Source organism: Lithobates pipiens, unplaced genomic scaffold, assembly GCF_037356315.1.
Source record: "Lithobates pipiens isolate NorthernLeopardFrog02 unplaced genomic scaffold, aLitPip1_a1.2 Scaffold_8, whole genome shotgun sequence".
Lineage (NCBI taxonomy): Eukaryota > Metazoa > Chordata > Amphibia > Anura > Ranidae > Lithobates > Lithobates pipiens.
The window spans coordinates 610,192,379-610,220,060 of NW_027507903.1; the positions used below are offsets into that span (position 1 = coordinate 610,192,379).

The window sequence follows — 27,682 nt, forward strand, 5'->3', positions numbered from 1 at the left end:
AAGCCCTCCATACACTCTGATAAGGAGACTATTATGTGACATTAATAATGCTTCCCCTGATAACAGAATACACGAGCCATGTAAACACTGAATTCTCCCAGCATGAGTCACCGCCACGCCCACTCCTTCCCAACCCCTCGGCTCTCATTGGCCGCCCATTCACGGTGAGCTCACCAGTTTCCGGAGGAGGGCGTGGTTTCCCTCGCTATAAAGCTCCGTAGCTCTGCACTCGCTCTCATCCATTCTCTCACGTTACACACTAGACTAAAGGCTGTGTAAGAGTCAAATCATGGTGACGTCACCGCTGCCCGCAACTGACATGGCGGTAGAGGAGGAGTGCGGCATCTGTTACCTTGACTACGGCCAGGAGCGGAGTCGGCGCTCGTTGGCCGCATGCCGCCACGTGGTGTGCTCGGAGTGCCTGGAGCGCCTGGCGGCCAGAGCGGGCGAGGTCACGTGCCCCTTCTGCCGCGCGCCCTCCCCGCTGCCTAGCGACGAGGAGGAGGAGACTGAGGGGGCGGTGAAGGGTCCCTTCAAGTGGCTGAAGAGGCTGTGCAAGAAGACGAGGGCGGGGTCTCGCCGCACAGGTAAGCGATTGGGGGAGTGATTTTTACATGATTGACAGCTGTGATTTATATTTTTGCAATGTAAATATTCTGGCTGGTTAACACCGAGGGGGGTACTGGGATTTAACAGTGGTTTGGTTGCCATGGGATACAGCGGACTGGTTGCTATGGGATTGGTTGCCATGGGTTAGAGTGGGCTGGTTGTCAAGGGATTGGTTGCCAAGGGTTAGAGTGGGCTGGTTGCTATGGATTTGGTTGCCATGGGTTAGAGCAGACTGGTTGTCATGGGATTGGTTGCCATGGGTTAGAGCAGGCTGGATGTCATGGGATTGGTTGCCATGGGTTAGAGCGGGCTGGATGTCATGGATTTGGTTGCCTTGGGTTAGAGCGGGCTGGTTGCTATGGTATTGGTTGCCTTGGGTTAGAGCGGGCTGGTTGCTATGGTATTGGTTGCCTTGGGTTAGAGCGGGCTGGTTGCTATGGGATTGGTTGCCATGGGTTAGAGCAGGCTGGTTGCCATGGGTCAGAGTGGTTTGGTTGCTATGAATTAGAGTGGGCTTGTTGCCTTGGGTTTGGGTACTATGGCTTAGAGTGGGTTGGCACAGGCTGGCAGATCTGGTTTATAGCACGTTTGACATTATCCTTACCCTGTGTGTCTATTTCCTGAATCCATGTGTTTGTATCCTGAAATGCCATGTAAGAGTTGGCATTTAGCGGCGCTGATGCCTGTCCCTGATTGGCTCTCACTAATGTTGGCCGTCCCAGCAATCCTCCCTGTGATGATGGATTAGATCTTCTTCTAAGATGCACTAACAGGTCTATTTCACAGATTTCAGTGGCATTTGGTAAAACTGATCTTTTCAGTGGATAGCTCTAAACAATGAGATCTGCGTCCATCCATTTATCCGAGTTGCTTGTGAAGATTTCTTCTTCAGTGCAGTAACCCATGGCAACCTATTGTGACCAGTACCAGGGGGTTTCTGGTTGCTATGGGTTATAAGACTGGTACTGGTTACAACCATGGCTCAACAGCCAGCTTTTATCACCAGTCATGTGAACAAGCCCTACAAGTACCCAATTCCTATACATGTTATATTAAAAATGTAAAATGTTTTTCCTCTGCAGTTTGATTTGCCAATTAATGACCTCATTTCTCTCCTCTCAGGTTCTCTGGCAAACGAAGACTTGCGGGACTTGGCTATAATGAGTTCGTACTTCATGTGATGCCCCTGGAAACCGCTTGGCTGCGAGTCGTGTGCTATCAGGGAGCTCCAAGGGCTCCACAATGCATTAGGATGGAGAGTCTGCAACTCCTGGGATTGAGCGGATGATTAATGACTTGCAACCGCGACTTTGTCACTTTCACACGGTAGTGACTAAATAACTGGAAATGAGATCAGACTGATAATAGAGAAGGATCTTTGAGACGGGGAAAAGGTCACATAGCTTCTCAGTCATCTGCTACGCCTTAATGTGACTTGTCTCTAGAGGCAACCCGGAGTCCCGTTACTGGACTGTTTTGTTCCTGTGAAGTTGCTTGTGTATTGTATGGGACTTGGTAGAATTGCTGGACTTTACCATAGAAGTACTGCCTTCAAACAGGTCATCTGGGCCACCACGGCTCCAAAATACAAAGAGTATATTCCTTATGTAATGGAAGGCTTTCCTGGGTGACAGATGGGGCTGCCATGGTGGACCTCCTAAAATGCTATGGTTCTTGGCTGTTATGCTCAACCTCCTGGCTTTCAAAACTTTTTTTTTTTTTTTTTTTTAGCTTAAGACCACCACTAAGTATAGAGATGAGGAATGTCAAGTCATGGCTAGTAGTAATCTCATGCAACTGTTCACGTTTACCAAAGCAGTCCAGTTGAATGTGAGTTAAATACATATACCATGACCTGGATAAATGAGAACCTTCACACAGTCAAGTTCTAAACTGGGTGAGGAACTAAAACCTATTGAAGCCTGAGAGTGGACATTGACAGAGTAGGGTGATGGTGTTGGCAGTCTCCATATCTTCTGCTAAGACCTGTTTATTGGGGGTCACAAAAACGTCCTTTATATTGGTAGCTAGAGGGAAGAATCTTACTCTTAAAGACCACTAAAAAAAATCATCTGTGTCATGTGGCTGGTTAAAGTGGCGGTAAACCCTCCTATTTTCAGCCAAGGAAGCTGCCATCTTGGCCTCTGCTTAGTCTTTAACTGTCATGATGCTGCACATGTGATCAGTTATGACCCCAGCCATTGGATGGTTTCTCAGTTTGGTTGAGAGCACAACCAATGTGACAGTTAGCATTTCCGGCATGCCGGGAATTTAACAGTTTTTTTTAAACTATATCAATGGGTTTACTTGCGCTTTAAGTCAACTGATGTTGGCCGCAGAACTATCCAAGCACCAATTAAATAGGAGGTCAACTGCCAACATCTCACGAAACCCTTATTGAGCTGTGGCGGAACCCTGGTTGAGAATGGCTGGGTTATCCATCTTGCGTACTGATGACTTGGCCCTCGGCTGTACAAAGATATGGATACCATGGCTCTTGTGGTGTCCTAGATTGCCGAGCTCCCTCTTGGAGAGCCAGCAAATGGTCAAAAAGATGGTGTGCTCTCTAAAATTTGGCCTTGATATGTCAATTCAGTCTGTCAATTATAAATGGCTGCCTCGATTTTGTAGAGGCAACTTTCAATCTTGTGTGTTATTGCTTCAGTCAGTGTGAGTGAAACAGGAATACTTGCTGAGGGACTCATTACTAAAATGGAGAATGAGAGGACCTTTGTGTTCTCCCCAAGCAACTAATTGTATTTAAACTGACATTGAAGGCAGTATGGTAGCTTATATCCAATGCTTTGATAAAGAAGCCTACTGTGATATGATGCCTTTGTTAGTCATTTTATCCCTATTGTATATGTAGACCTTTTCTGTCAGACTTTTTTTAGGTTACTGTATTCTCCTCCTGTGACTTGATTTATTTTTGGGGAGCAAATGCTACCACTAATTGCACTTTATTTATCAGTATTTATGTATGTATTGCTTTATTTCTTTTTGTAATAAATATTTATCATGGACATCAGTTAATGCATTTTTTTTATTAATTCTATAATTAAAAAAAATCTTTTTTTTTTTTCTCCTTTTCTTTCCTTTTCCCTCCTTTTTTCTTTTCTTTCCTTTTCCCTCCTTTTTTCTTTTCTTTCCTTTTCCCTCCTTTTTTCTTTTCTTTCCTTTTCCCTCCTTTTTTCTTTTCTTTCCTTTTCCCTCCTTTTTTCTTTTCTTTCCTTTTCCCTCCTTTTTTCTTTTCCCTCCTTTTTTCTTTTCTTTTCTTTTCCCTCCTTTCCTTTTCCCTCCTTTTTTTTTCCCTTAGCACCAGGCAACAAATGTGTCAGTCATAAACCGGGACTGAAATGAATAGGGGTGGTGTGGAGTTCTGCCAAATTATTATATGTGGAGGCATTGGCATCTTCGATAGTAATCGGCAAGTGAAGCATTGTGGCATAACAGCCTGGTTCCCTACTGCGTATGCGTGAGTCATGCTGCACAATCTCACTGGTCCCTACTGTCTTTTGGGACCTCTGTCTCCCAGAAGACAGTGGGGGGGGGGGGCGCGGAGGCAGGCCGCATATCGCGTAGATAGCCATAGAGCCTGCGCCAATCAATACCTGGATTATACAGGTATCTGCTTCCAAACCCCCAAAAAGTGACATACTGGTGGGGGGAAGGAATCCGCAAAGTGTAAGTTAAATTTTTGGGTGGAACTCTTAGATAATAAATATGTACTATTGTCTGCTTCTATAATTAGCTAGTCTATCAAAGTTCTGATATTAATGGTGATAATAGAAGTATAAAAATAAACAATGCCCAAAAAAAGCAAAGGTCTGATCTATTTATAAAGAAAATAGAACACGAACATAGAAATCTAAAATCATATAGAAATAAGAGCAGAGATGTTGCATAAATCCGTCCTCAATGTTCTGTGTCCTAGCTGGACTCGAGAGGTTTTTCATTGTTGGCCCTTGTGTTTGTAAAGCACGCATAACCACCACTCGTATAGTTACATAGTAGGTTAGGGTGAAAAAAGACACAAGTCCATCAAGTCCAACCCATGTGTGTGATCATATGTCAGTATTGCACTGTATGTTGCGGTCGTTCAGGTGCTTATCTAATTTCTTGACACTATCAATGCCCCCGTTGAGACCACCACCCGTGGAAGGGAATTCCACATCCTTGCCACTCTTACAGTAAAGGACCCTCTACGTCAGGGGTGCCCAACCTTTTGAAGAGCGAGGGCCACTTAAGCGACTTGGTAACTGGTCGTGGAGCAGGTGGATGGCATGTCTGCGCAAATGCAGTGTGGACACAGATGCAGCCCACAATACTTTTTGGCAGATCATATTGGAGGTAGAACACAAGTCGGTGTATGTCTGCCACTACTTGGAGGTGAATGGAGGGACTGACCGTGTGAAAGGGGTACAAGGCTGCTTTCACACTGATGAGCTGCAGTTTACCCGCACCACGTATGCAATGCAGTGTACCTTTTGGCTTGCCTGCAGTTTGTAATAGACTTCTATTATATGCTGCAGGTTTGGTGCACTTTTACAAAGCTCACCAACCTCAGGGGTAATAATAGAAGTCTATGGATCAGTGCAGGTAACCTACAGGTAAACTGCTCTGCACTTGAAAGCAGCCCAGTAACTACTGCAGAAAATATATGCCCATATATACACACTAATTTTAGTAATAAACTGACCTTTAATAGTATTCTTTCTATTCTATCCCAGTGCAGGAGGTCGCGGGCCACTGTTTGGGCACCCCTGCTCTACGTAGTTTAAGGTTAAACCTCTTTTCTTCTTATTTTAGTGAGTGGCCACGAGTCTTGTTAAACTCCCTTCTGTGAAAAAGTTTTATCCCTATTGTGGGGTCACCAGTATGGTATTTGTATACCATATATAGTTAGTCAGGTTGAAAAAAGACATGTCTATGAAGTTCAACCACAAAAAAAATAAATTAATATCATACAATCCCATATACCCAATTCTATACCCACAGTTGATCCAGAGGAAGGCAAAAAAACCCAGCAGAGCATGATCCAATTTGCTAAAGCAGGGGAAAAAATTCCTTTCTGATCCACCGAGAGGCAATCGGATTTTCCCCGGATCAACTTTACCTATAAATGTTAGTACCCAGTTTTATTATGTACACTTAGGAAATAATCCAGGCCATTCTTAAAGCAATCCACTGAGCTGGCCATAACCACCTCTGCAGGGAGTCTATTCCACATTTTCACAGCTCTTACTGTGAACCTTTCCGTATTTGGAGATGAAATCTCTTTTCCTCTAGATGTAAAGAGTGCCCCCTTGTCCTCTTTGTTGACTGTAAAGTGAATAACTCAACACCAAGTTCACTATATGGACCCCTTATATATTTGTACATGTTGATCATATCCCCCCTTAATCTCCTCTTATCAAGAGTGAATAAATTCAGTTCCTCTAATCTTTCCTCATAGCTGAGCTCCTCTATGCCTTTTATCAGTTTGGTTGCCCCTCTCTGCACTTTCTCCAGTTCCCCCTGATATCCCTTTTGAGAACTGGTGCCCAAAACTGAACTGCATATTCCAGAGGAGGTCTTACTAATGATTTGTACAGGGGTAAAATGATATCTCTTTCTCTGGAGTCCATACCTCTCTTAATACAGGAAAGGACTTTGCTCGCTTTGGAAACAGCAGCTTGGCATTGCATGCTATTATTGAGCTTATGATCTACCAAAACCCCCAGATCCTTCTCCACTATGGATCCCCTAGTTGTACTCCCCCTAGCATGTATGATGCATGCATATTCTTAGCCCCCAAGTGCATAACTTTACATTTCTCAACATTAAACCTCATCTGCCACATAGTCGCCCAATTAGACAGAGCATTGAGGTCGGCTTGTAAATTGGAGACATCCTGTAAGGACGTTATTCCACTGCATAGCTTGGTGTCATCTGCAAAGATGGAAATGTTGCTTTTGATCCCAGACCCAATATCATTTATAAAGATATTAAAAAGTAAGGGTCCCAGCGCTGAAACTTGGGGTACACCACACTGATAACATTAGACCATTCAGAGTAAGAATCATTAACCACTACTCTCTGAATTCTGTCTTTTAGCCAGTTTTCTATCCATTTACAAACTGAAATTTCCAAACCTGTAGACTTTACCTTACACATGAGCCGTGTGTGCGGAACTGTATCGAACGTTTTCGCAAAATCCAAGTATATCACGTCCACCGCCACCCCTCTGTCCAAGGTTTTACTTACCACCTCATAAAAATAAATCAGGTTTGTCTGACAACTGCTGTCTTTCATGAATCCATGCTGTCTGTTGCTTAAAATATTTTTTTCCTTCAAGAATTCGTCTATGTGGTCTTTTATTAATCCCTCCAGTATCTTCCCAACTATAGAAGTTAAACTAACGGGTCTATAGTTACTTGGTAAAGACTTTGTTCCCTTTTTAAATATATCATTCTGACGCCCTTGTGCCCACCCTGTATAGTCCTCTGTCCAATGATTGACAATCTGTAAACTATAAGGGGCTGTCTGTTCTAATCTCCAGTATGTATGGTCTTGCCCTGAATATCCTCCAGGTAGTATGGTGCTGTCCTCCACCAGGTGGTGGGGGTATGCTGCAAGCAAATGCCTTGACCCAGGTCAACAGTCCAGTCCACATCTGGCCCCTTTGATCTAGTTGCGAGACAGTCGATCAGTCAATTTTTTTTCCATCACCATGAGGACTTCTATTCCCATACCCCACCGCCAGGGGGTGTGTGAATCCCCTTCCAGATGAAGAATCCTGATATGTACTCTGTTATACATACCCTGCTGGGTAAACTGATTCTCCTGGTATTACAAGACCAGCTTCAGCAGGCCAATTGGCTCTTTGGTAACCAGAGAGTAAAAATCCATAAATGCCTGAGATTAAAAATTGTTGCATTCCAACAGGGACCATGGATTAATGTATAAAGTTGGTTACAACTTACAACAGCAATACACCACTCAGCAAGCGATTTTAACGTCCTACTTGTAGGGACCCACCATTGGTCCAATTCCAGCCAATGACAACCGAGGGTTAGGATCATGCATAAGGTAGAGGGGAAGGGGAGGTAAGAGGGGGCTAGGAAAAAGAACCCGGCGTATAAATATAAACAATGCCCAAAGAAGCAAAGGTCTTATTTTTAAAGAAAGTAGAACATGGACATAGAAATCTAGAACAATCTACAATAGAAATAAAAGAGCAGAGATGATATGTTACACAAGTCCATCCTCAATGTTCTGTATCCTAGCTGGGCCAAAGAAAAAGAGATTGCTCATCACTGGCCCTCGCTTTCTTAAAGAACTCACAAACACCACCCAGTCTGACACACTTGTGCCCACCCTTTATAGTCCTCTGTCCAATGAGCAACCAATTGTGCCAGCCCCCTCTGCACCAACATTCACCACCTGACCCCCCACCCCATATGGCGGAAGCGTGGGCCGCGGACCACGCTGCCACCGTCAAAGAGCTAGCCACATGCCATGCGCCAGCCTCGCAGCATGAACACACTAGAACACACACTAGGGAAAACAGTTAACACCTTGATCGCCCCCTAGTGTTAATCCCTTCACTGCCAGTGATATTTGATAATGATATATATATATATATATATATAGAGATATAAAAATGATATACTATATATATATATATATACATATACATATATATATATATATATATATATATATATATCAGTATGTATGCAAATATAAACTTTTGAAATGATGACAGTGCATGTGACTGGACTAAGAAAAATCCCTTTTTCTTTTGTTCTTCTAAAGAGACGTCATGGGCCATCACTTCCCCACTTTATTTTCCCAGCTGGTTTGGTATCTTTCCAAACTCTCTTCACTTTCTGGCATAACTATAAGAAATATTTGGAGAAGACTGCTGCGGTTTTTAGACCATTCCTACCATTGCGAAATGCAGCTGGTTATGTTGGCGGTATTACGGGAAAGTCACCCCCAGGGAAAAATTCAGGCAGGCGGTTTTAATACCGATTCTTTCTCTTGTTACTAATATGGTCAGCATAGCTCTGTAATAGTTCCCGGACATAGATCTATCATCAAACTGATTCTGACGCACTGTGTGGGAAACTGTCTATGAATGGATGCAACACATTTATCACAGACGGGGGATATTGATTGAAAGGGTTGAAGGATTTCCAAGTTGTTTCTGGTCTTTGCTGCTTAAAGTGGAACTCCAACCAATTTTTATATAGAGTGGATTTCCCCTCTTCACTAAGACAAGAAGTAAGGGGAAATCTCCCCATCCCCAATATATGGCCAATGTTTTTAAGAACTAGATTTAGGAAATGGATTAAAGAAAAACTGAAAACAGGATGCAATGCATTAATGGCAATTGTGCTTTATAACTATGGTGACTAATCTGAGAAGCAAATGTGCAGGGAATGGACAGCAAATGTTTTTTTTTTTTAATACATTTATGCTTTACAGTTGACAGATATAAAAGGCACACATTAATATATAATTAATTGTATTCTTTTAAATGCAAGCAGTGCAAGTATCTAAATGTAACCAGGTATCAGCCTCTTGCATTCCCTTTATGGCACGACTGGAATGTGAGAGGAAGAAGCAGCAGCACAAGGAGCCAATCAGTTTATGTGCTGACAACAAGCATGCTGATAGGAGGATAGATCATAGTGACAGAGAAATCAGCTCATGACTACGTTGCTTCTCATTTCACTGTCTGTCATAAGTTGGGGGCTCGTCCGGGATGGCCCGGTCTCAGAGAAAGTGGGGTGAATGATGCTTGCCATAAGACTGAGGACATCCAATGGCAGAAAAAAAGTTCTGTGGGGGAAATCTTAGAATTGAAAGTAAATATTGCAACAAAAGCTGGTTTTATTTCATATTTCACAGGGATAAAATGTTTTATCTTGTTATTATTGGCTTGAGTTTTGCTTTAGTTATATCTATATGCAAAACTTTGTGTTAGCTTTCGAGTAGAGAAGGGCAAGAGCATCTGTCAGTTTTCTTCTTTTTTTTTGTTCTGAACATTGACACCTGGACCGGACATGAAGGGAAATCCAAACTTTTTCCAGTGGTCACAAGAACAGGAGGAGAGGAGACAACTTCCTATTGGGATATGTTTTAGCTGTGAGAGGTGGGAGAAAGAAAATAATCTCCCCAGTGGCACAAAAAAAGGCCTGACGGAGGTTCTAACTATTCCTCACTCTATTAAAATTCCTTAGCCTATTAAAACTAATAAAATTGAGTTTGGCCAAAGATTAATTTTATTAATTGCATGCTTCAAGATAGTTATTAAAAAATGCAAACAATTCCTTTATGTCTCCAGGCCATTTGCTAGCTTATAGCACACACACAGCCTAAATCAGTGGTTCTCAACCTGGGCGTCGGAACCCCCTCAGGGGTTGATTGACGATTTGCCAGGGGTCACCGAATCCCGGGCTGTTCCTGAAGCCCGCACCACTCTCCCAACCTTTTTTGTGGCCTCCAAGCAGGGCTGTCCCTGGAGCTCGTAACCGCCCATTCAGTTCATGTCTAGGGGGCAGAGACTAGAGGTCAGCTGACTGGTGAGGAATGTCAAGTGGGAGGGGCTGAAGGAGACACTATCTCCTGATTTCAGCCTAGGTGTCACTGCTACGAGACACCACGAAGCCAGGGACACCATCAAGCCAGAGACACAGTAAATCTGGAGACACAGTGAAGCCGGAAGACGCAGTGAAGCCAGAGACGCAGTGAAGCTGGAGATGCAGTGAAGCCGGAGACGCAGTGAATAACACTACCTGTGATTATAGTTGCCATTAAAAGTCCCCACTACAGTTTTCAGATCAGCAGGTGACATTGATCAAGAGTAGGGACGAGCTTGACTCGAACACCGGGTGTTCGCCCGTTCAGCGAAGCCAGAACTTTATGGGCCGTTCGCACCACATTCGTGGTGATGATTGGCCAAGCATGCACTATGACCCACATGCTTGGCCAATCACAGCGCCAGCAGCGAGGAGAGCCATAATTGGCCATAGGCAGGATGCCTGTGACCAATTATAGCTCAGGGGGCTTAGTACACGCCCCACACTATATAAGGCTGCCTGCGTAGTGTGTTGCGGGCGGCTCAGAGACAGATAGGTAGAGACAGTGTCTAAATTTCCTTTGAACCTAGCGCAATTACAGTCAGTGTATTGTTCCCCCTGCACAGTGTTTACCTGAAGCTACCCCAATTGCTGGTGTTGTTCTAGTCCTATACCACAGGCAGCTGTAGCACTTACAGTCTGTGTATTGTGCCCCCTGCACAGTGTACACCTGAAGCTACACCAATTTCTGGTGTTGTTCTAGTCCTATACCACAGGAAGCTGCAGAGTTACAGTCTGTGTATTGTGCCACCTGCACAGTGTACACCTGAAGCTACCCCCAATTGTTTGTGTTGTTCTGGTCCTATACCACAGGCAGCTGTAGCAGTTACAGTCAGTTCATTGTGCCCCCTGCACAGTGTACACCTGAATCTACCCCAATTGCTGGTGTTGTTCTAGTCCTATACCACAGGCAGCTGCAGCAGTTACAGTTGGTGTATTGTGCCACTTGCACAGTGTACACCTGAAGCTACCCCAATTGCTGGTGTTGTTCTAGTGCTATACCACAGGCAGCTGCAGCAATTACAGTCCGTGTATTGTGCCACCTGCATAGTGTACACCTGAAACTACCCCCAATTGCTGGTGTTGTTCTAGTCCTATACCACAGGCAGCTGCAGCAATTACAGTCCGTGTATTGTGCCACCTGCATAGTGTACACCTGAAACTACCCCCAATTGCTGGTGTTGTTCTGGTCCTATACCACAGGCAGCTGTAGCAGTTACAATCGATGTATTGTGCCTCCTGCACGGTGTACACCTAAAGCTACCCCAATTGCTGGTGTTGTTTTGGCCCTATACCACAGGCAGCTGCAGCAGTTACAGTCGGTGTATTGTGCCACCTGCACAGTGTACACCTGAAGCTACAGCAATTCCTGGTGTTGTTCTAGTCCTATACCACAGGTAGCTGCAGCAGTTACAGTCGGTCTATTGTGCCACCTGTACAGTGTACACCTGAAGCTACCCCAATTGCTCATGTTCTTCAGATCCTATACCACAGGCAGGCAGGTACAGTAATTACAGTTGGTGTACTGTGTCATCTGCTCATTGTGCACCTAAAGCTACCCCAATTGCTGGTGTTCTCATCTCCCTGCAGGCCATTAGTATGTCCCATTAAAGAGGAAGTAAACCCTGATAGGTTTACTTCCTCTTTGATTCCCTGCAAAGGTAAAGCATAATGGACTACTATGCATCGCATAGTAGTCCATTATGTGTCACTTACCTGACACAGGAGCCAGCAATGTCACCGCTGTCCCCTGTAGTTCCGAGCATCCATCTTCTTGGTGGGTCTCGCTGCTCTGGCGCTGTGATTCGCCGGAGCAGCGATAATGTCACTCCCGCGCATGCGCACTGGAGCCGACACTCGCGGCATATCGCTGCGATCTGCGGCTTACCCAGTGCGCCTGCGTGCCACTGTCTACGGCGCATGCGCCGTAGACAGCGGTGGCTGTCTTCAGGTAAATATCCGGTTTAGGAGATATTTCTTGGACCTACAGGTAAGCCTTAATCTAGGCTTACCTGTAGGACAAAGTGGTTTGTAAGGGTTTACAACCACTTTAAGGTTTAAGGCCAACAAGTAGAGGCAGACAGTCACGAGCCAATAAAAGAGGGAAAGCAGACTCTGTGTCTAGAGGCAACAGTGCTGGTCATGGACACAGTGCATCGTCATCAGCACGTGCCCATGGGACGCGCCGGTCCTTATTTTCATCAGCTGGATGTGTTGAGCCGCAACATGACGAAGACTTGGTAGAGTGGATGACCAAGCCCTCCTCATCCTCTCTCGCCCAGGCTCAGGGTGCTGGCAAAACAGCTGCCAACGAGGCCTCTTCCCTCCTCTCAAAGGTATCAGTCACTCCTTCCCTAGACCCACCATGTCATCCTGAGGAGTCCCCCGAACTGTTTGAGCACAGTGTTGGGTACATGCTCCAGGAGGATGCACAGTGTTTTGAAGGCTCTGGTGATGAGACCCAGCTAGAGGAAGGCAGTAGTGTGAGCCCAGAGAGAGGGGATGCCCAAGAAGGGCAGAAATCTGGCAGTCATGTTCCACCAGCTGCAGCATACTGCCAGGTTTGCTCCAGTGATGAGGAGGGAGGGGATGATGAGGTCACTGACTCCACGTGGGTGCCTGATAGGAGAGAGGAAGAGGAGGAGGCACATCTCCAATGAGGCAGGATGCCCTCCAGGGGCCAGCTTAAGGGCAGCACACCGACTGAATCACACAGCCTGTGCAGGCCTTTTTTGAGACGAGTGCATCAGATTGCACCGCTGCTATTTGCAACATATGTCTCAAGCGTATCTCGCATGGAAAAAACATCAGCCGCTTGGGCACCACATGCTTGACCAGACATATGTTGACCTGCCATGCAGCTTGTTGGCAAGCGTACCTCAAAGACCCACACCAAAGAACAAAGCGGACCTCTCCTTGCTCCTCATCAGCTGGGATCTCCAACCCCACTATACCTTCAGTCCTCTCTGAAACCTGCACTGAGAGGAATGAAGGTGTAGAATTAGGTGTGTCACAGCCAAGTACTTGCGGGCACTCTGCTAGCAGTACACCAACGTCCAATTGTGGAACTTCCGCTCTAAGCAGTCCTCGCCCCCTTACATGCCACATTTGGCATGTCTTTTTGGCAGTAAAAGAAGTTGGATTGGATAGCATATAAAGGAAATGAGCTTTCTATATTCCTCCATGCTGCCGAGTGTGGTGGGGGAGGAGAGCACTGGGGGGCTGGAATGTGTGGTGGGGGAGGACAGCACTGGGGGGGCTGGAGAATGTAGTGGGGGAAGAGAGCACTGAGGGGGGGCAGGAGAGTGCGGTGGGGGAGGAGAGCACTGGGGGGGGGGCTGGAGAGTGCGGAGGGGGAGGAGAGCCCTGGGGGGCTAGAGAGTGCGGTGGGGCAGGAGAGCACTGGGGGGACTGGAGAGTGCGGTGGGGGAGGAGAGCACTGGGGGGGCTGGAGAATGCGGGGGGGAGGAGAGCACTGGGGGGGGTCTGTAGAGTGTGGTGGGGGAGGAGAGCACTGGGGGGTGGAGCCAGGGAGCACAAGGAGAACTGGGGGGCAGTAAAAGAAGTTGGATTGGATAGCATATAAAGGAAATGAGCTTTCTATATTCCTCCATGCTGCCGCTGAATGCTTGCAGGAGGGAGAGGAGGAGAATCAAGCATTCAGCGGCTGCATGAAGGAATATAGAAAGCTCATTTCCTCTATAAGCTGATCCCCTGCTTCTCTTCCTATCCAGGCACACAGGGCGGCATCTCCTCCTGTGTATCATAGCGCTGGCTGAGTCTGTGTTCGGCAGCCGCGCTGTAACACAGTCCCGCCCCCCTAGACCGGCTCCTGTGATAGGCGGAACACTGATTCTCTCTACTATCACACAAGCCGGTCTAGGGGGGCGGGACTGTGTTACAGCATGGCATGCCGAATACAGACTCAGCCAGCGCTATGATACACAAGAGCAGGAGAGAGGAGCAGTGCAGCCGCGAAGCACCCCCCAGGGCAGGCGGCCTACCGGGAAATCTCCCGGTATCCCGGTAGGCCGGTCTGGCCCTGGCCTTCTTTTTAGTGGGACTTCTGGTCCCACTTCCTCCTTCCTCTTCACACCTGCCTAGGTGACTCCTCCTATCGCCCTAGGGGCCGCCTAGGGCAGTAGGAAGAGCTATTTTAGCATTTTGTAGCTACTGAGTTTTAATAAACTAAAAAACGGGTTGAACTCTGCTTTAACATGAAGAACCTCTTCCAAGTAATTCCCAAAGAAGACTTCTCAGGAAATCAGAAGAGGAAGATTCTTTGAAGTAAAAATGACTAGACTGGCGTCTATGTGCTTCATCCAATAATTGTTATTCTGAGTAAATTACAGCCAGGTTGGCAGATTTAGGTGCAGACGTGACCTTGGCACACAACATTTGCTAGGTGAAATGATTTTACTGCAAACACTGGAGGAGACCATAAATTTAACTACAACCTGTATACACTTGAATAGCATTATAAGCCAAATGAAGAACCTGACCTTGCACAATACCCCAGTAACATGGCAGCTAGTACATCAGACTCCTTTGGTAATATGGGATTGGCTATTCTCAAACCTTGCTCCCCACAATATCCTGGCAACATGGAAGCTAAAATATTATGACCCCAGTGTTAATATGGGAAATAAGATGTAGGATACTGTATCTCTTAAAGCAGTAGGTGTTTTCAATCAGGTATTAAGACGTGAAGACGGAAGGATTCTGCTTAGGCAGCTCTCCTGGAAGTGTCAGTCGGAAGTTGGCTTTTTTCTTGAGCTGGGACTGGGTGTGCATTGAGGAAAAGAGCCAAAAAACAGAACATATAAGTCCAGGTTTCATTTTATCCAGCCTCTTGTATCATAAAGACACTTTGCTCAATAGTACTAAGCCTCGCTGAAGGGAGACCCTTTATACCCCCAAAACACGTTTGTGATACAAGAACTTGCATGAAATGAAATCTGGACTTTATATGTTCTCTTTTTGATGTTTTTCCTTCTTGCACACCTAGTCTCCATGGTATAATGGCATGGGATAAGGAGAAACCCGATGGCACAACACCCTGGCAACATGGAAGCTAAGGCATGATCAACCCTAAAGTAATATGGCATCGCCCTAATGGAGAACCTGGCTCTACACAGTACCTGGCAATATGACAGCTAAGGAATCATAATTGCCCCTCTGATAACTAAGCATGACCTAATGAGGGATCTAGCTCCACACAATGGCAACATGGCAGATAAGACATTAAGACTGTAATATGGCATTGCCTAATAAGGAACCTGGCTACATACAATAGCTTAGCAACAGAAAAGGCATTATGACCCCTAAAATATAATGGCATGGATTAATGAGTGACGTGACTCCATAAGGGGTAATCCAGGAGAATGGTCAAGGAAGCCGGGTTTGTCAGGAGCAAGGTAACAGGTCAAGCAGCGATCAGGAACTCAGGAACAAGTTGAAGACGATCCAGCACTGGTATCAGGCAGAGACTCTGTTTATATAGGGCGCCATGCGCCAGGATTGATGTGCGTGCGCGAGTGCGCACACGCGTTTTTATGGGGTGTGCGAGTGCACGCACATGTTCGTATGGGTGCGTGAGTGCGCGCGTTCGTTCTGGAACTCGTTCGTCTCTGTCGGGGACACCGAGCATGGCCATTGACATTAGTGGAATGGGAATTAGCCACTGCTGCATGGAGACAGGCATTAGCACTGTGAGTTCTCTGAAAATGTCCATTGGCATTAGCAGAATGGGAATTAGCCTCTGCTGCACGGAAACGGGCATTAGCACTGTGTGTTCTCTGACATCCCCCTCCCCCCTGAAAGGTGCCAAATGTAACATCGAGGGGGGGAGGAACCGGATCAGAGGAAGTTCCATTTCTGGATGGAACTCCGCTTTAAGAGAGGTATGGACTCCAGCGAGAGAGATATCATTTTGCCCCATACAAATCATTAGTAAGACCTCATCTGAAATATGCAGTTCAGTTTTGGGCACCAGTTCTCAAAAAGATATCGGGGAACTGGAGAAAGTGCCGAGAAGAGCAAACAAACTGATAAGAGGCATGGAGGAGCTCAGCTATGAGGAAAGATTAGAGGAACTGAATTTATTCCCTTTTGATAAGAGATTAAGGGGGGACATGAACAACATGTACAAATATATAAGTGGTCCATATAGTGAACTTGGTGTTGAGTTGTTCACTTTACGGCCCTTTAAGGAACCTTGCTCACAGAGGACAAGGGGACCCACTTTATGTCTAGAGGAAAAAAGATTTCATCTCCTAATACAGAAAGGTTTCTTCACAGGTGGTTGCTTTAAAAAAGGCCTGGATTCTTTTCTAAATGTACATAATATAACTGGCTACTGACATTTATAGGTAAAGTTGATCCAAGGACAATCCGATTGCCTCTCAGGGGATCAGAACGGATTCGTTCCCCTGCTGTAGCAAATTGGATCATGCTTGGCTGGGTTTTTTGCCTTCCTCTGGATCAACTGTGGATATAGGATTGGGTATATGGGATTATATTTCTTTTTTCTTTTTTTTGGTTGAACTAGATGGATTTGTGTCTTTTTTCAACCTGACTAACTATGTAACTGTTCCCTGGCAATATAGCAGCTAAGGCTTCATGACTCCTCCAGTAAAATGGCATGGCCTAATGGAAAACCTGGTTCTATGCAATACCCAGGAAACATCATGCCCCCTATGATAACATAGCATGGCCTAATGGGGAACCTAGCTCCGCATAATGACAGCAGGAAAACTAAAACATGAAGACTCCATATGTAATATGGCGTAGCACGCTTTAGTGTGCTAGAAGTGATAGTGTTTAGGTCTTCTGTTAGAGTAGGTACATTTCCAGGCTTGGCTGGCAGCCAAGTCTGGGTGTATGTTTTGATCTGGGTTGGGAGTGACTCAGGGCAGAGCTGGGTGACTCACAGGCAGCATCGCCAATACCTCCCACTTCTTTCCAGAATGTTCTGGTGTCTTCTGGAAAGGAAGGAGGAAAGGAAAAGTGGAGCTGTCTGGGGTATTCTGAGGAGCCCTTACCAATCCCCAACTTGGATTGGCAGGGGGCCAGGCCTCCTTAAATGCCCAGGGTCAGCCCAGCTGGGGAGGAGTTGTATTGGGTAGAAGCAGGAGATGGCCTTTGAGGGAGCTCCCCAGTCTGGGGGGGGGGGTGACTTTGGGCCTGGGCTCAGGTGCAGATGGGGCTCGCTGAGAACACGTGGTGATGTTCTGGCCAGGAGGCACAGGAGGAGAAAGAGAGGACAGCGGGAGAAGCACTGCCGGGCAAGTCTCCAGGAAGGAACTACAAGTCACAGCCAGTGAGAAACACACACACTAAGGAGTGGGGAGGCATGCCTGAGAGGACTGGGAGATTGCAGTCTCAGATGGTTGCAGAGCCAGTGGGATGGACTGTGGTGTTATGGGCAGTGGAGAGAGAGGCAACTGCAGCCAGGAGGGCTGGAAGGGCCTGGGGATGTGGTACTGGGCTCAGTAGCCACGTGGACAGCTAGCACTAAGGACTACCATATTTTCTGCGGTCCCTGCCTGCAAAGGGCATTTGCTAAGGCCTGGCTGAGCCAGTGTCAGGCCTATCTATCTGTGCTAGCTGGTCCAGAGAATACAAGCAAGTGATGTGCTTGAAGTGTTTAGGAGAGATAGTCTGCAATCAAGTGTTGTGCAGGAGGAAGAGAGGAGATTGTATATACCAGGAGTGTATATAGTTCTGTCCCAACATTGACTATCAATCATCAAGGCATCTCATCTTTTTCCCTATCCCCATCCAAGTTTATTCCCCTCAATAAAAACATATAAACAAGTGCAAACACTGCTTTCTGTCTAAGGAGTGACTGAAAAGTGTGTGCCTGGCTGGGCAGGATGACAGACAGACTACAACACTCAGAAGTCCCTACGGGGGTACCACTACAATGGCATGACATAATTGGGTAACGTGGCTTCACACAACAGCCTGGCAACATAGAAGGCATTATGACCACTAAAATTTTATGGCATGGCCTAATGAAGGACCTGGCTTCATACAATAGAATGGCAACATGGCAGCCAAGACATTGTGACCCCTATAATAAAGTAGCATGTCTAAGGGGGGAACCTTGCTCAACCCAATAGCCTGGCAACATAAAAGGTAAGACGTTATGATCCCTATGATAACATGGCCTAGGGAGGGAACCTTACTCAACACAATACTCTGGTAATATAGAAGCTAAGACATTATGACCCCTAAAATATAATGGTATGAACTTGTTTCCATACAATACCCTGGAAACATGGCAGTTAAGCCAACATAACACCTACCTTAACATAGCATGGCCTAATTAGGGACCTAGTTGCGCACAATGCATCTGCAACTTAGCAGCTAAAAACATCATCACCCCTAGGGTACAATGGCTGGCCTAGTGAGGGGCCTAGTTCCAAACAATACATTGACAACATGGCAGCTAAGCCATCATGACCTTTAGGGTAACATGGCTGGCCTAATGAGGGATCTAGTTCCATACAATACATCTGTAACTTGGCAGATAAGAAATCATGACCCCTGGGGTAACATGGCTGGCCTAATGAGGGACCTAGTTCCACACAATACATCTGCAATTTGGCAGCTAAGATATCATGACCCATAGGTTAACATGACTGGCCTAATTGGATACCTGGCTGACTCCACAAAATACCCTGGCAACAAGGAAGCTAAGGAGTCATGACCTCTAACGTAATATGTATTTTGTGGCAACCCACCACAAAAAAATTACATTATTTTAGTTTTTTATGTCCTTTTGTATCACTTTTCTATATTTTTTTTTTGTCCATATGTTTATCAGAATGTGGATCTTATAGTTTTCTTGTCTTTTTTTCTTACTCATTTTGCTCAGTACGGACATATTGTATAATAATGCCAACATGTGACAGTATGAAGCATATGGAAGCACAATTAGCAGGCAAATTACGATATAAATAAACTACTTTTAAAAAAGACACAAAAGCGCCACAATTGGAAAGTGCCTTTGGCGCTGAGGGAGTTGTGATTTGGGAGAGAGAATGGCTCCCGATCTCTTTCAGTTAATTAAGCTCGGAGGCAAGCCAATTTAGGAGCAATTTACTGGTAATTGAAAAATTGGTTTCTAGCAGGAGACAGAGGGCAGCTTGGGACTCGATAGATAATGGTGACATCACAATGTAAAAGCCGATCTCTAATGTACAGTAATTACTCCTCGCTGTATAATGACACCAACTGTTCTCTGACAACATATGCAACCACGCTGTGTGAATAATACGGCCATAATGTATGATTTGTAGAGTAATAAGAGATACACTGATAATTACATGGTATTCTATCACTGTGATAATATTGGGTACAGGCTAGGAATGATCACACTACACTGTATAATAATACCGGGTATACATCGATAATGGTTACGCTGCACCATATAATAATATTGAGTATATACATTCATTCATGGATTGATGTAATTGATGTTCAATGTACAACATGGTACTGTTTTTTCTTTCTTTCTTTCTTTCTTTCTTTCTTTATTTTATTTTCTATTAAAAAAAAAAACACATCCACCAGGTCAGAGTTTTGGGGATAAGAAACTTTTCCTCAATAATATGGGGGTAAGGTGCCTTTGCCAATAGGGTTCCCACTGTCTAGGTACCCTCCCTGTGTTGAGACCATGTGGCCTTGACTAGTTCAGGAGGTGCATACTTACTTACTTACCCTACTAAAGGGGATGTAAGTTGGTATATTTTAGCAGGTGGGCTATGAAAAACAAATCAAAATGAAAGAAAAAACACACATGGGTACCCCCCAAAATCCATAACAAACATTTATCCAAGCATACAGCCTGGCTGGCCAGGAAAGGGAGGGGCAACAAGCATGCCCCCCACACCCTGAACAATACCTAGCCACGTGCCCTTAACATGATGGGCTCCCTGTCATGGCACTTTGTCACCATGTTGATTGGGACAAGGGCACCATTTCCACATCCCTGATCCGGTGGATATGAAAATGTGTGAGGGGAAGGGGGGAGGGGGTGGAGTTGGTATGAATCAGGAAGCCTCATATGAAATATGGAAAAGGAGATTAAGGTCTGGTGTGACCCCTCTGACATCTCCATCCCTAATAATGCACAAAAAAACAAGAAAAATAGCCCTGGGACTTTAAATGAGGTGAGAGAGGTTTAGCCAATTTCCAAAGCAAACAGTAAGTCCTTGAACACACGGTCGGACATTCCGACGGAAAATGTCCAATCGGACCGTGTTGTCAGATAATCCGACCGTGTGTGGGCTCCATCAGACTGTTTCCGTTGGAATATCCGACCGACAAAGTTTTAGAGCTGGGCTATAAAATTTGTCCGATCGTTTGTAGAGAATTCTGATCGGACAAAGTGCTACACATGCTCAGATCAAATTACGAGACCAAAGCTATTGGCTACTAGCCTGAACGTAGTCCTGTCGTAACAAAATAACGTCATCACGTTACGAACGATCGGATATTCCGACAACTTTGTCCAACCGTGTGTATGCAACACCAGTTTCGGACAAAAGCCGTCGGACAAAATCCAAAGGATTTTGCTGTTGGAATGTCCGACCGTGTGTACAAGGGCTAAGACACAATCAACTCATTTATTTGTTTAAAAATGTTATGTAACAGAGCGGCAACAACAATGATTGTGAGTTACCCAGCATAATAGCCAATGCACACAACACAGATGAAAGTAAATATACAAAGCTTTATTACAAATGTTGTACATCCATGAGCAACAATAAAACTTAAAAGTTGCTGGGTCAGTAAATACACATACACAATAAGAAAATAAAATGTACATACATGTGGACAGGGAAGTATGTAAACATAATGCAGACATCAATAATACCCAGCATGTACTGGCATAAAGCATCAATAAAGCCCTATGCATTTCACGAGACCCTGCTCGCTTCTTCAGGGGCGGATGCATGAATGTTGTATCTGCAATGTAAATAATAAGATCAATAAATGTATGTTGTTGATAAATGGGGGCAGGTGGAATAATTGGCAAGAGAGGTCTGAAACGGAGACATCACACTTATCGAAGGTCTGAGATAAGTTGCCAAACGCTGGATATCAAAAATGGCAGCCGTGTAGTGCATCCAGCTCGGGGGTTGAGGGGGCGGAACAAACAAAGGCCACAACAGGGGAACATCCGGAGGATCAGCACGGTCGGGATAGGGGTATTTCTCACTGTGGTCTCCACTTAGCCCCTTAAATCATGTCTGGAAAAGGATGCACATATATCAGAGGGCATGATAATTGCAAAATGGGCTTAATGTATAAGGTTCTAAAATGTTATTTATATATACATAAAGATGTAAATAAATGAATTAAGCTTATTGGAGTACGTTGGTAAGAAGGACTATTTGAAATATGGAATATGGTAAATGCATGAATGCAGACCCACTTAGTTATAAAGCTGGTATGGGCAGAGAGACTACGGGGCAATATAGAAATAATATATTAGTATTAGTATTACATGTGTATAAAGACAATGTAACAGTCCCAATAGGGGTCAAGAAAGTAAGAAAGTTGTACCTCAATGGAGTGAAAAATCCAATGGTTGTCAGTTTGTTCTTAGAGATGTGACTGCTCTATCCAATTGTCAAGTTGTGAATCAGAATCCCAGCCATGCTAAATATACCGACAAGAGCTTGAAGGTTACACCACCAGCGTCATGTACGGGCGGTGACGCATGGGTGTCCATAAGACATCCACCATCAAAGGGGGTGCACAGATGCAACAACCAACCATCCAGGATGACCCACACAGCCCACACCTCAATTACGCCAGGGAGACATCAGTGTATGGGCGTGGAAAAACATGGCGCTGATGTGCAGGTGGCCACCCCGTCAAAAGACAGGGGAGGATCTGTGTTGTGTACATTGGCTATTATGCTGGGTAAAGCACAATCATTGTTGTTGCCGCTCTGTTACATAACATTTTGAAACAAATAAATGAATTGATTTTGTCTTAGGCCGCGTGCACACGCAGGGACTGTTCGCTCAACTTTGTCCGTCAAACAGTTTCAGCGAACAGTCCGCTCAAAATTTGCATGGACGGACTTGCCCACACACGACGAACGAACAGTTTGCTGAAACCGTGCGCGATGACGTGAACGGCACGTACGACGGGACGGAAAATACGACGTCCTATACACTGCATTACAACTTTCGGCGTGTAAATCCTTTCTGAGCATGCGCGAAACTTAGTTTGACGAACAAGCCTACACACGAGGGGACTGTTCGCTGAAACCAAGTTTCAGCGGACAGTTTTTCGGAAATTTCCGAAAAACTTTGTTCAGCAGACTGTTCGCTGAAACTGTCCGCTGAAAGCCCACACACGGGCGGACTGTCCGCCGAAACACTGTTCAGCGGACAAAGTTGGGCGAACAGTCCACGCGTGTGTACGCGGCCTTATGCCCCGTACACACGAGAGGACTTATGTCCGACAGACTTCCAAAGGAGTTCCGCCGGAATTCCGCCGGAGTTCTGACAGACTTTTCGGCCGAACGGACTTGGCCACACACGATCACACTAAACTCCGACGGATTCGAACGTGATGACGTACGACCCGACTCGAATAAGGAAGTTCATAGCCAGTAGCCAATAGCTGCCCTAGCGTCGGTTTTAGTCCGTCGGAGTAGCATACACACGAGCGGATTTTTCGAAGGGGACCGGGTCCGGCGGAGTTCCGTCGGGAAAATTTGAAGCATGCTTCATTTCTAAAGTCCGTCAGACTTTTGCGAAGCTAAAGTCCGTTGCAGCCCACACACGATCGGATAGTCTGACGGACTCGGTCTGACGGACTTTGGATGTTGAAAAGTCCGCTCGTGTGTACGGGGCATAAGTGTTTTCTGTGGACATTAGCTAAACTTCTCTCACCTCATTTAAAGTCCCAGGGCTATTTTTCTTTTTTCTTGTTTTTCCTATGAAATATGGGGCCACAAGATATATGCCCCCCCCATGTGAATGAATAAGGGGTATGTGGCACCCTTTAGCTAGTGTATATAGTTAGCTGATAGTGTAGGTAAATAATTGGTTTGGCTGAGACCAAGCGTGGGCTGAATCTGGGTCCGGTTTGTGTGACTCAGAGAGGCTGGATGACCCAGCAAGCAGCATCTCTGGTACCTCCCCCTGTTTTCTGGAACCGTTCAGAAGCTTCCAGATGTAGTGGCTGGAGACTAGGAGGAGCTGCTTGTTTATGAGATATTCAACCAATCCCCAGCAAAAAGAGTCTGGCAAGGGGCAGGCCACCTCATAAATGGCTGTCGGGTGAAAGATGGAGACGGAGTGCTGAGGAGGCTGTTGGTGGCCCTTGAGGGTGCTCCCTATTTTGGGGGGGGGGTGACTTTGGGTGCTTGAGGGACCCTCTACAACACATGGAGAAATCCTGTCCTGTAGGCACGTGAGCAAGTGGGAGGAGGTCAGCATGTCCATTGAGATCTCCTGAGAGTCAGCCGGGTGGTCTAGTGAGTGTTCAGTCTGGGAGGACTGTAGAGAAATTTCATCCTGGGAGGACTTTGGAGAGGTTGGCCAGGAGGGCTAGTGAGAGAGACAGCTGCAGCCACTTGGGCTGGCAGTGCCTGAATGGGTGGTGCTGGGCTCAGTTACCACATGAGGAAGATGTGGAAATGTGTTAGCGGGGTCAACCTTCAAGTATAGGGCTGTGAGTCCCTGTCTGTAATGGGCCCCAGCTACAAAATTTCAACAATGTGACACCGCTGGATATCTGCAAATGGGTGAGTGCTGGAGGAACCAGTGGAGTGTATATAGACTGTATATAGGAGAAGTTGTCCCTGAAGTTTGTTTGAAGACAAGTGGGAATCCTATAATTATTTTCTAATCCCTATCCAAGTTCTAATCCCTCAATAAATAACAAAGCAAAGTACTGGACTGTTTTCTGACTTTGACACACGCCAGCATATAACACGCACCCCAAGTTTAGGAGGGAAGTTTATGGAAAAAAAACTTACATTTAAATGCCCATCAATGCAGCCTTATCAGTGTCCATCTGAAGCCTTGTCATTGTCATTTGCAGCCTTGTCCATCATTGCACCCTTGTCAGTGTCATATGCAGCTTTGTCATGCAGCCTTGTCCACCACTGCAGCCTTGTCCACCATTGCAGCCTTGTCCATCAATGCAGCCTTGTCTTCTTGTCAGTGTCACTTTCAGCCTTGTCTGTTTTTCTTTTTAGCTTTAATTTTTAAAAATGGCGCTGCCGAGATGTCCTTCGGCCGTTCTTGATGGCTTTTGTCCACCTTCGGCCCTTCTCGTCGGCTTTCGGCCGCCTTCAGCCCTTCTCGTCGGCTTTTGCCCGCCTTTGGCCCTTCTCGTTGGCTTTCGGCCGCTCTCGGCAGTTTTCGGCCGCATTCAATGTGTAAAATGGACCCTCGCGCCACTATGTGCTAGACGTGAAATAGATCTACGTGCATAACAAAGTATAATGTAACAATCTGTGGAATAACAAAAGTGCAAGTGCTACTAAATAAAACAGAAAATGCAGCGGGACAAAATAGTAAACACAAACTATCACTTGAATAATTAAAAAAGAGTCCTGCGCAAATAATACCACAAAAAATGAATAATGTATAAAAATGTGAAAAAAACAAGAGTCAATGAAAATATTTCAAAATAAACACACCAATAGTGTAAGTGTGTAGTGAAAAAGCACTGGAGAAAGAACAGGACCAAATGTTCCAAAAGATCAGGCTCCCAGAACTCTCACCTCAGAGATGGAATAATAAGGCAAAAGAAAGCAATTCCAATGGACTTCTCCTTCACTTCTCTGTGCACTGTGCTCTGTGTTTATACCATTTGATGATTGTGCACAGAGAAGTGAAGGAGAAGTCCATTGGAATTGCTTTCTTTTGCCTTATTATTCCATCTCTGAGGTGAGAGTTCTGGGAGCCTGATCTTTTGGAACATTTGGTCCTGTTCTTTCTCCAGTGCTTTTTCACTACACACCTACACTATTGGTGTGTTTATTTTGAAATATTTTCATTGACTCTTGTTTTTTTCACATTTTTATACATTATTCATTTTTTGTGGTATTATTTGCGCAGGACTCTTTTTTAATTTTTCGGCCGCATTCAGCCCTTCTCGTCGGCTTTTGCCCACCTTAGGCCCTTTTCGTCGGCTTTCGGTCGCTCTCGGCGGTTTTCGGTCTCCGAGAAGGCAAAAGCCGCTGAGAAGGGCCAAAAGCCGCCGAGAAGGGCCGAAGGCGGCTGAAAGCCGCCCAGAGTCTCCAAAATAGTGGAGGATCGGCGTATAACACACACCCATGATTTTCCCCTGATTGTAAGGGGAAAAAAGTGCATGTTATACGCCGATAAATACGGTAGTTATTCACAAAAAAAGAAAAATGGAAATTAATACACCAACAAATTCCTTTTTTTTTTTAAATAGTAAAAAAAATCTTGTAGGTCAATCATCAGTTATATCATCCAACAATCTAGATTCATCATCAAACACCATGAATGATTCTCTGCCACAAACATGATGGTCGAAGCATGATGGTCTTGCTCCTGGACTCTCACCGTTCTGAATGACAGTTCACTGGTGATGCTGACTGACACATATGGTTATAAACATATTTGATCAATGCCATTACCCAAGATACCAGCTGGCCTTTATATATGTGAAACAAGCTGGCGTTTGGGCTGGGAAGTCATTTATTTAGTGGCAGTAATGACATAAAAGGACCAAGAGGCCAAACCTGACCATTAGTTCACCCATTTGATGAACCTCCAAAAAACTAGAGTTTAGGTTGACTTTTTCACCAACCCAACCTCATCCCCGGTAATAATTAGCCACAGATTTATGGTATGTATGGAATGTCCTCTAATCCAGGGGTCTCCAAACTTTTCAAACAAAGGGCTACTTTATTGTCCTTCAGACTTTAGGAGGGCCGATTGTGGCCAGCAAGGGCAGAAAATGCCACGGGCCCAGCATCAGTGAGAATAAATATGGCCTCAGAGTTGGTGGTCAATAGGAGGGGTATTCCCCCTATTAGTAGAAGGAATAGTATTCCATCATTGGTATCGGTGGAAGATATTATTGTTGGTGTCAGTGAGAGGAATAGTGCCTCATATCGGTGGAAGGAGTTGTGCCCCAAGGGCCACATAAAGGCTAGCAAAGGGCCACATCTGGCCCTCGGGCCGCAGTTTGAAGACCCCTGCTCTAATCCCAAGTCATCCTATTGTGCCCAATTACAACTCTGATAGATCTCTGAGAATAATATCACAGGATTCTGACATATATGAGAATCACAAATTTAAAAAAATGTTTATGATTATTAGAAGGACTTTTTATTTTTATTTAACAGGCCTACATCACAGGACCATACAACATAAACACAGTTCATAGTATGTCAATGTGCTGAAGATGTGTGAAGTATTCCCTCAAGATAATATGTCATCATGGCTGGTGATGAACAGGTTAAGTCTGAGGATCAGGTTGGGATGAGTTCTTCTCCTGGGGAGATCAGACTAGTAAATGTGTTATGTCATTTCCGTAATAGCCGGGGGAATTTATAATGTGTGTGAGGGGAGGGGAGGAGGAGATGGTGAAGGATCAGCTCAGCAATTATTTTATTTTGTAGGGCAAGTTGTAGCCTGACGCCCGCATTCCCCAGATACTTCTCTGCTGCTGATCCCCACATATGTTCATCAGGAGCACGTGTCATTACCCAGACTCATTGTTCCTGCATTATTAATAAATATTCAAATCAATTGTAATCAAATCTAGTAAATAAAATCTTTATCCATCCATCTATCTATCTATCTATCTCTCTATCTATCTATCTCTCTATCTCTCTATCTATCTATCTATCTATCTATTTCTATCCATCTCTCTATCTATCTATCTATCTATCTATCTATCTATCTATCTATCTATCTATCTATCTATCTATCTATCTATCTATCTATCTATATATCTATTTCTATCCATCTCTCTATCTATCTATCTATCTATCTATCTATCTATCTATCTATCTATCTATCTATCTATCTATCTATCTATCTATCTATCTATCTATCTATTTCTATCCATCTCTCTATCTATCTATCTATCTATCTATCTATCTATCTATCTATCTATCTATCTATCTATCTATTTCTATCCATCTATCCATCTATCTATCTATCTATCTATCTATCTATCTATCTATCTATCTATCTATCTATCTATCTATCTATCTCTCTCTCTCTCTCTCTCTCTCTCTCTATCTATCTATCTATCTATCTATCTATCTATCTATCTATCTATCTATCTATCTATCTATCTATCTATCCTGCAATCCATTCACTTGTCCGTCCATCCAGTGCCAGCACAAGGTCATCTAGAGCCCAGGGTGAACATGCCAAACTGCGCACCCCCCAAGATGTATGAAAATG

General features: G+C 45.0%; 1 protein-coding gene across 1 annotated transcript; it reads left to right on the plus strand.

Moving 5' to 3' along the window:
* Positions 1 to 227: 227 nt before the first annotated feature.
* On the plus strand, positions 228 to 3,637 carry RNF227 (ring finger protein 227). Its single transcript, XM_077470633.1, has 2 exons — positions 228 to 587; positions 1,732 to 3,637. Exons 1-2 carry the CDS (start codon positions 290 to 292, stop codon positions 1,788 to 1,790), a joined length of 357 nt encoding a protein of 118 aa, XP_077326759.1. The 5' UTR covers positions 228 to 289; the 3' UTR covers positions 1,791 to 3,637.
* Positions 3,638 to 27,682: the final 24,045 nt, after the last annotated feature.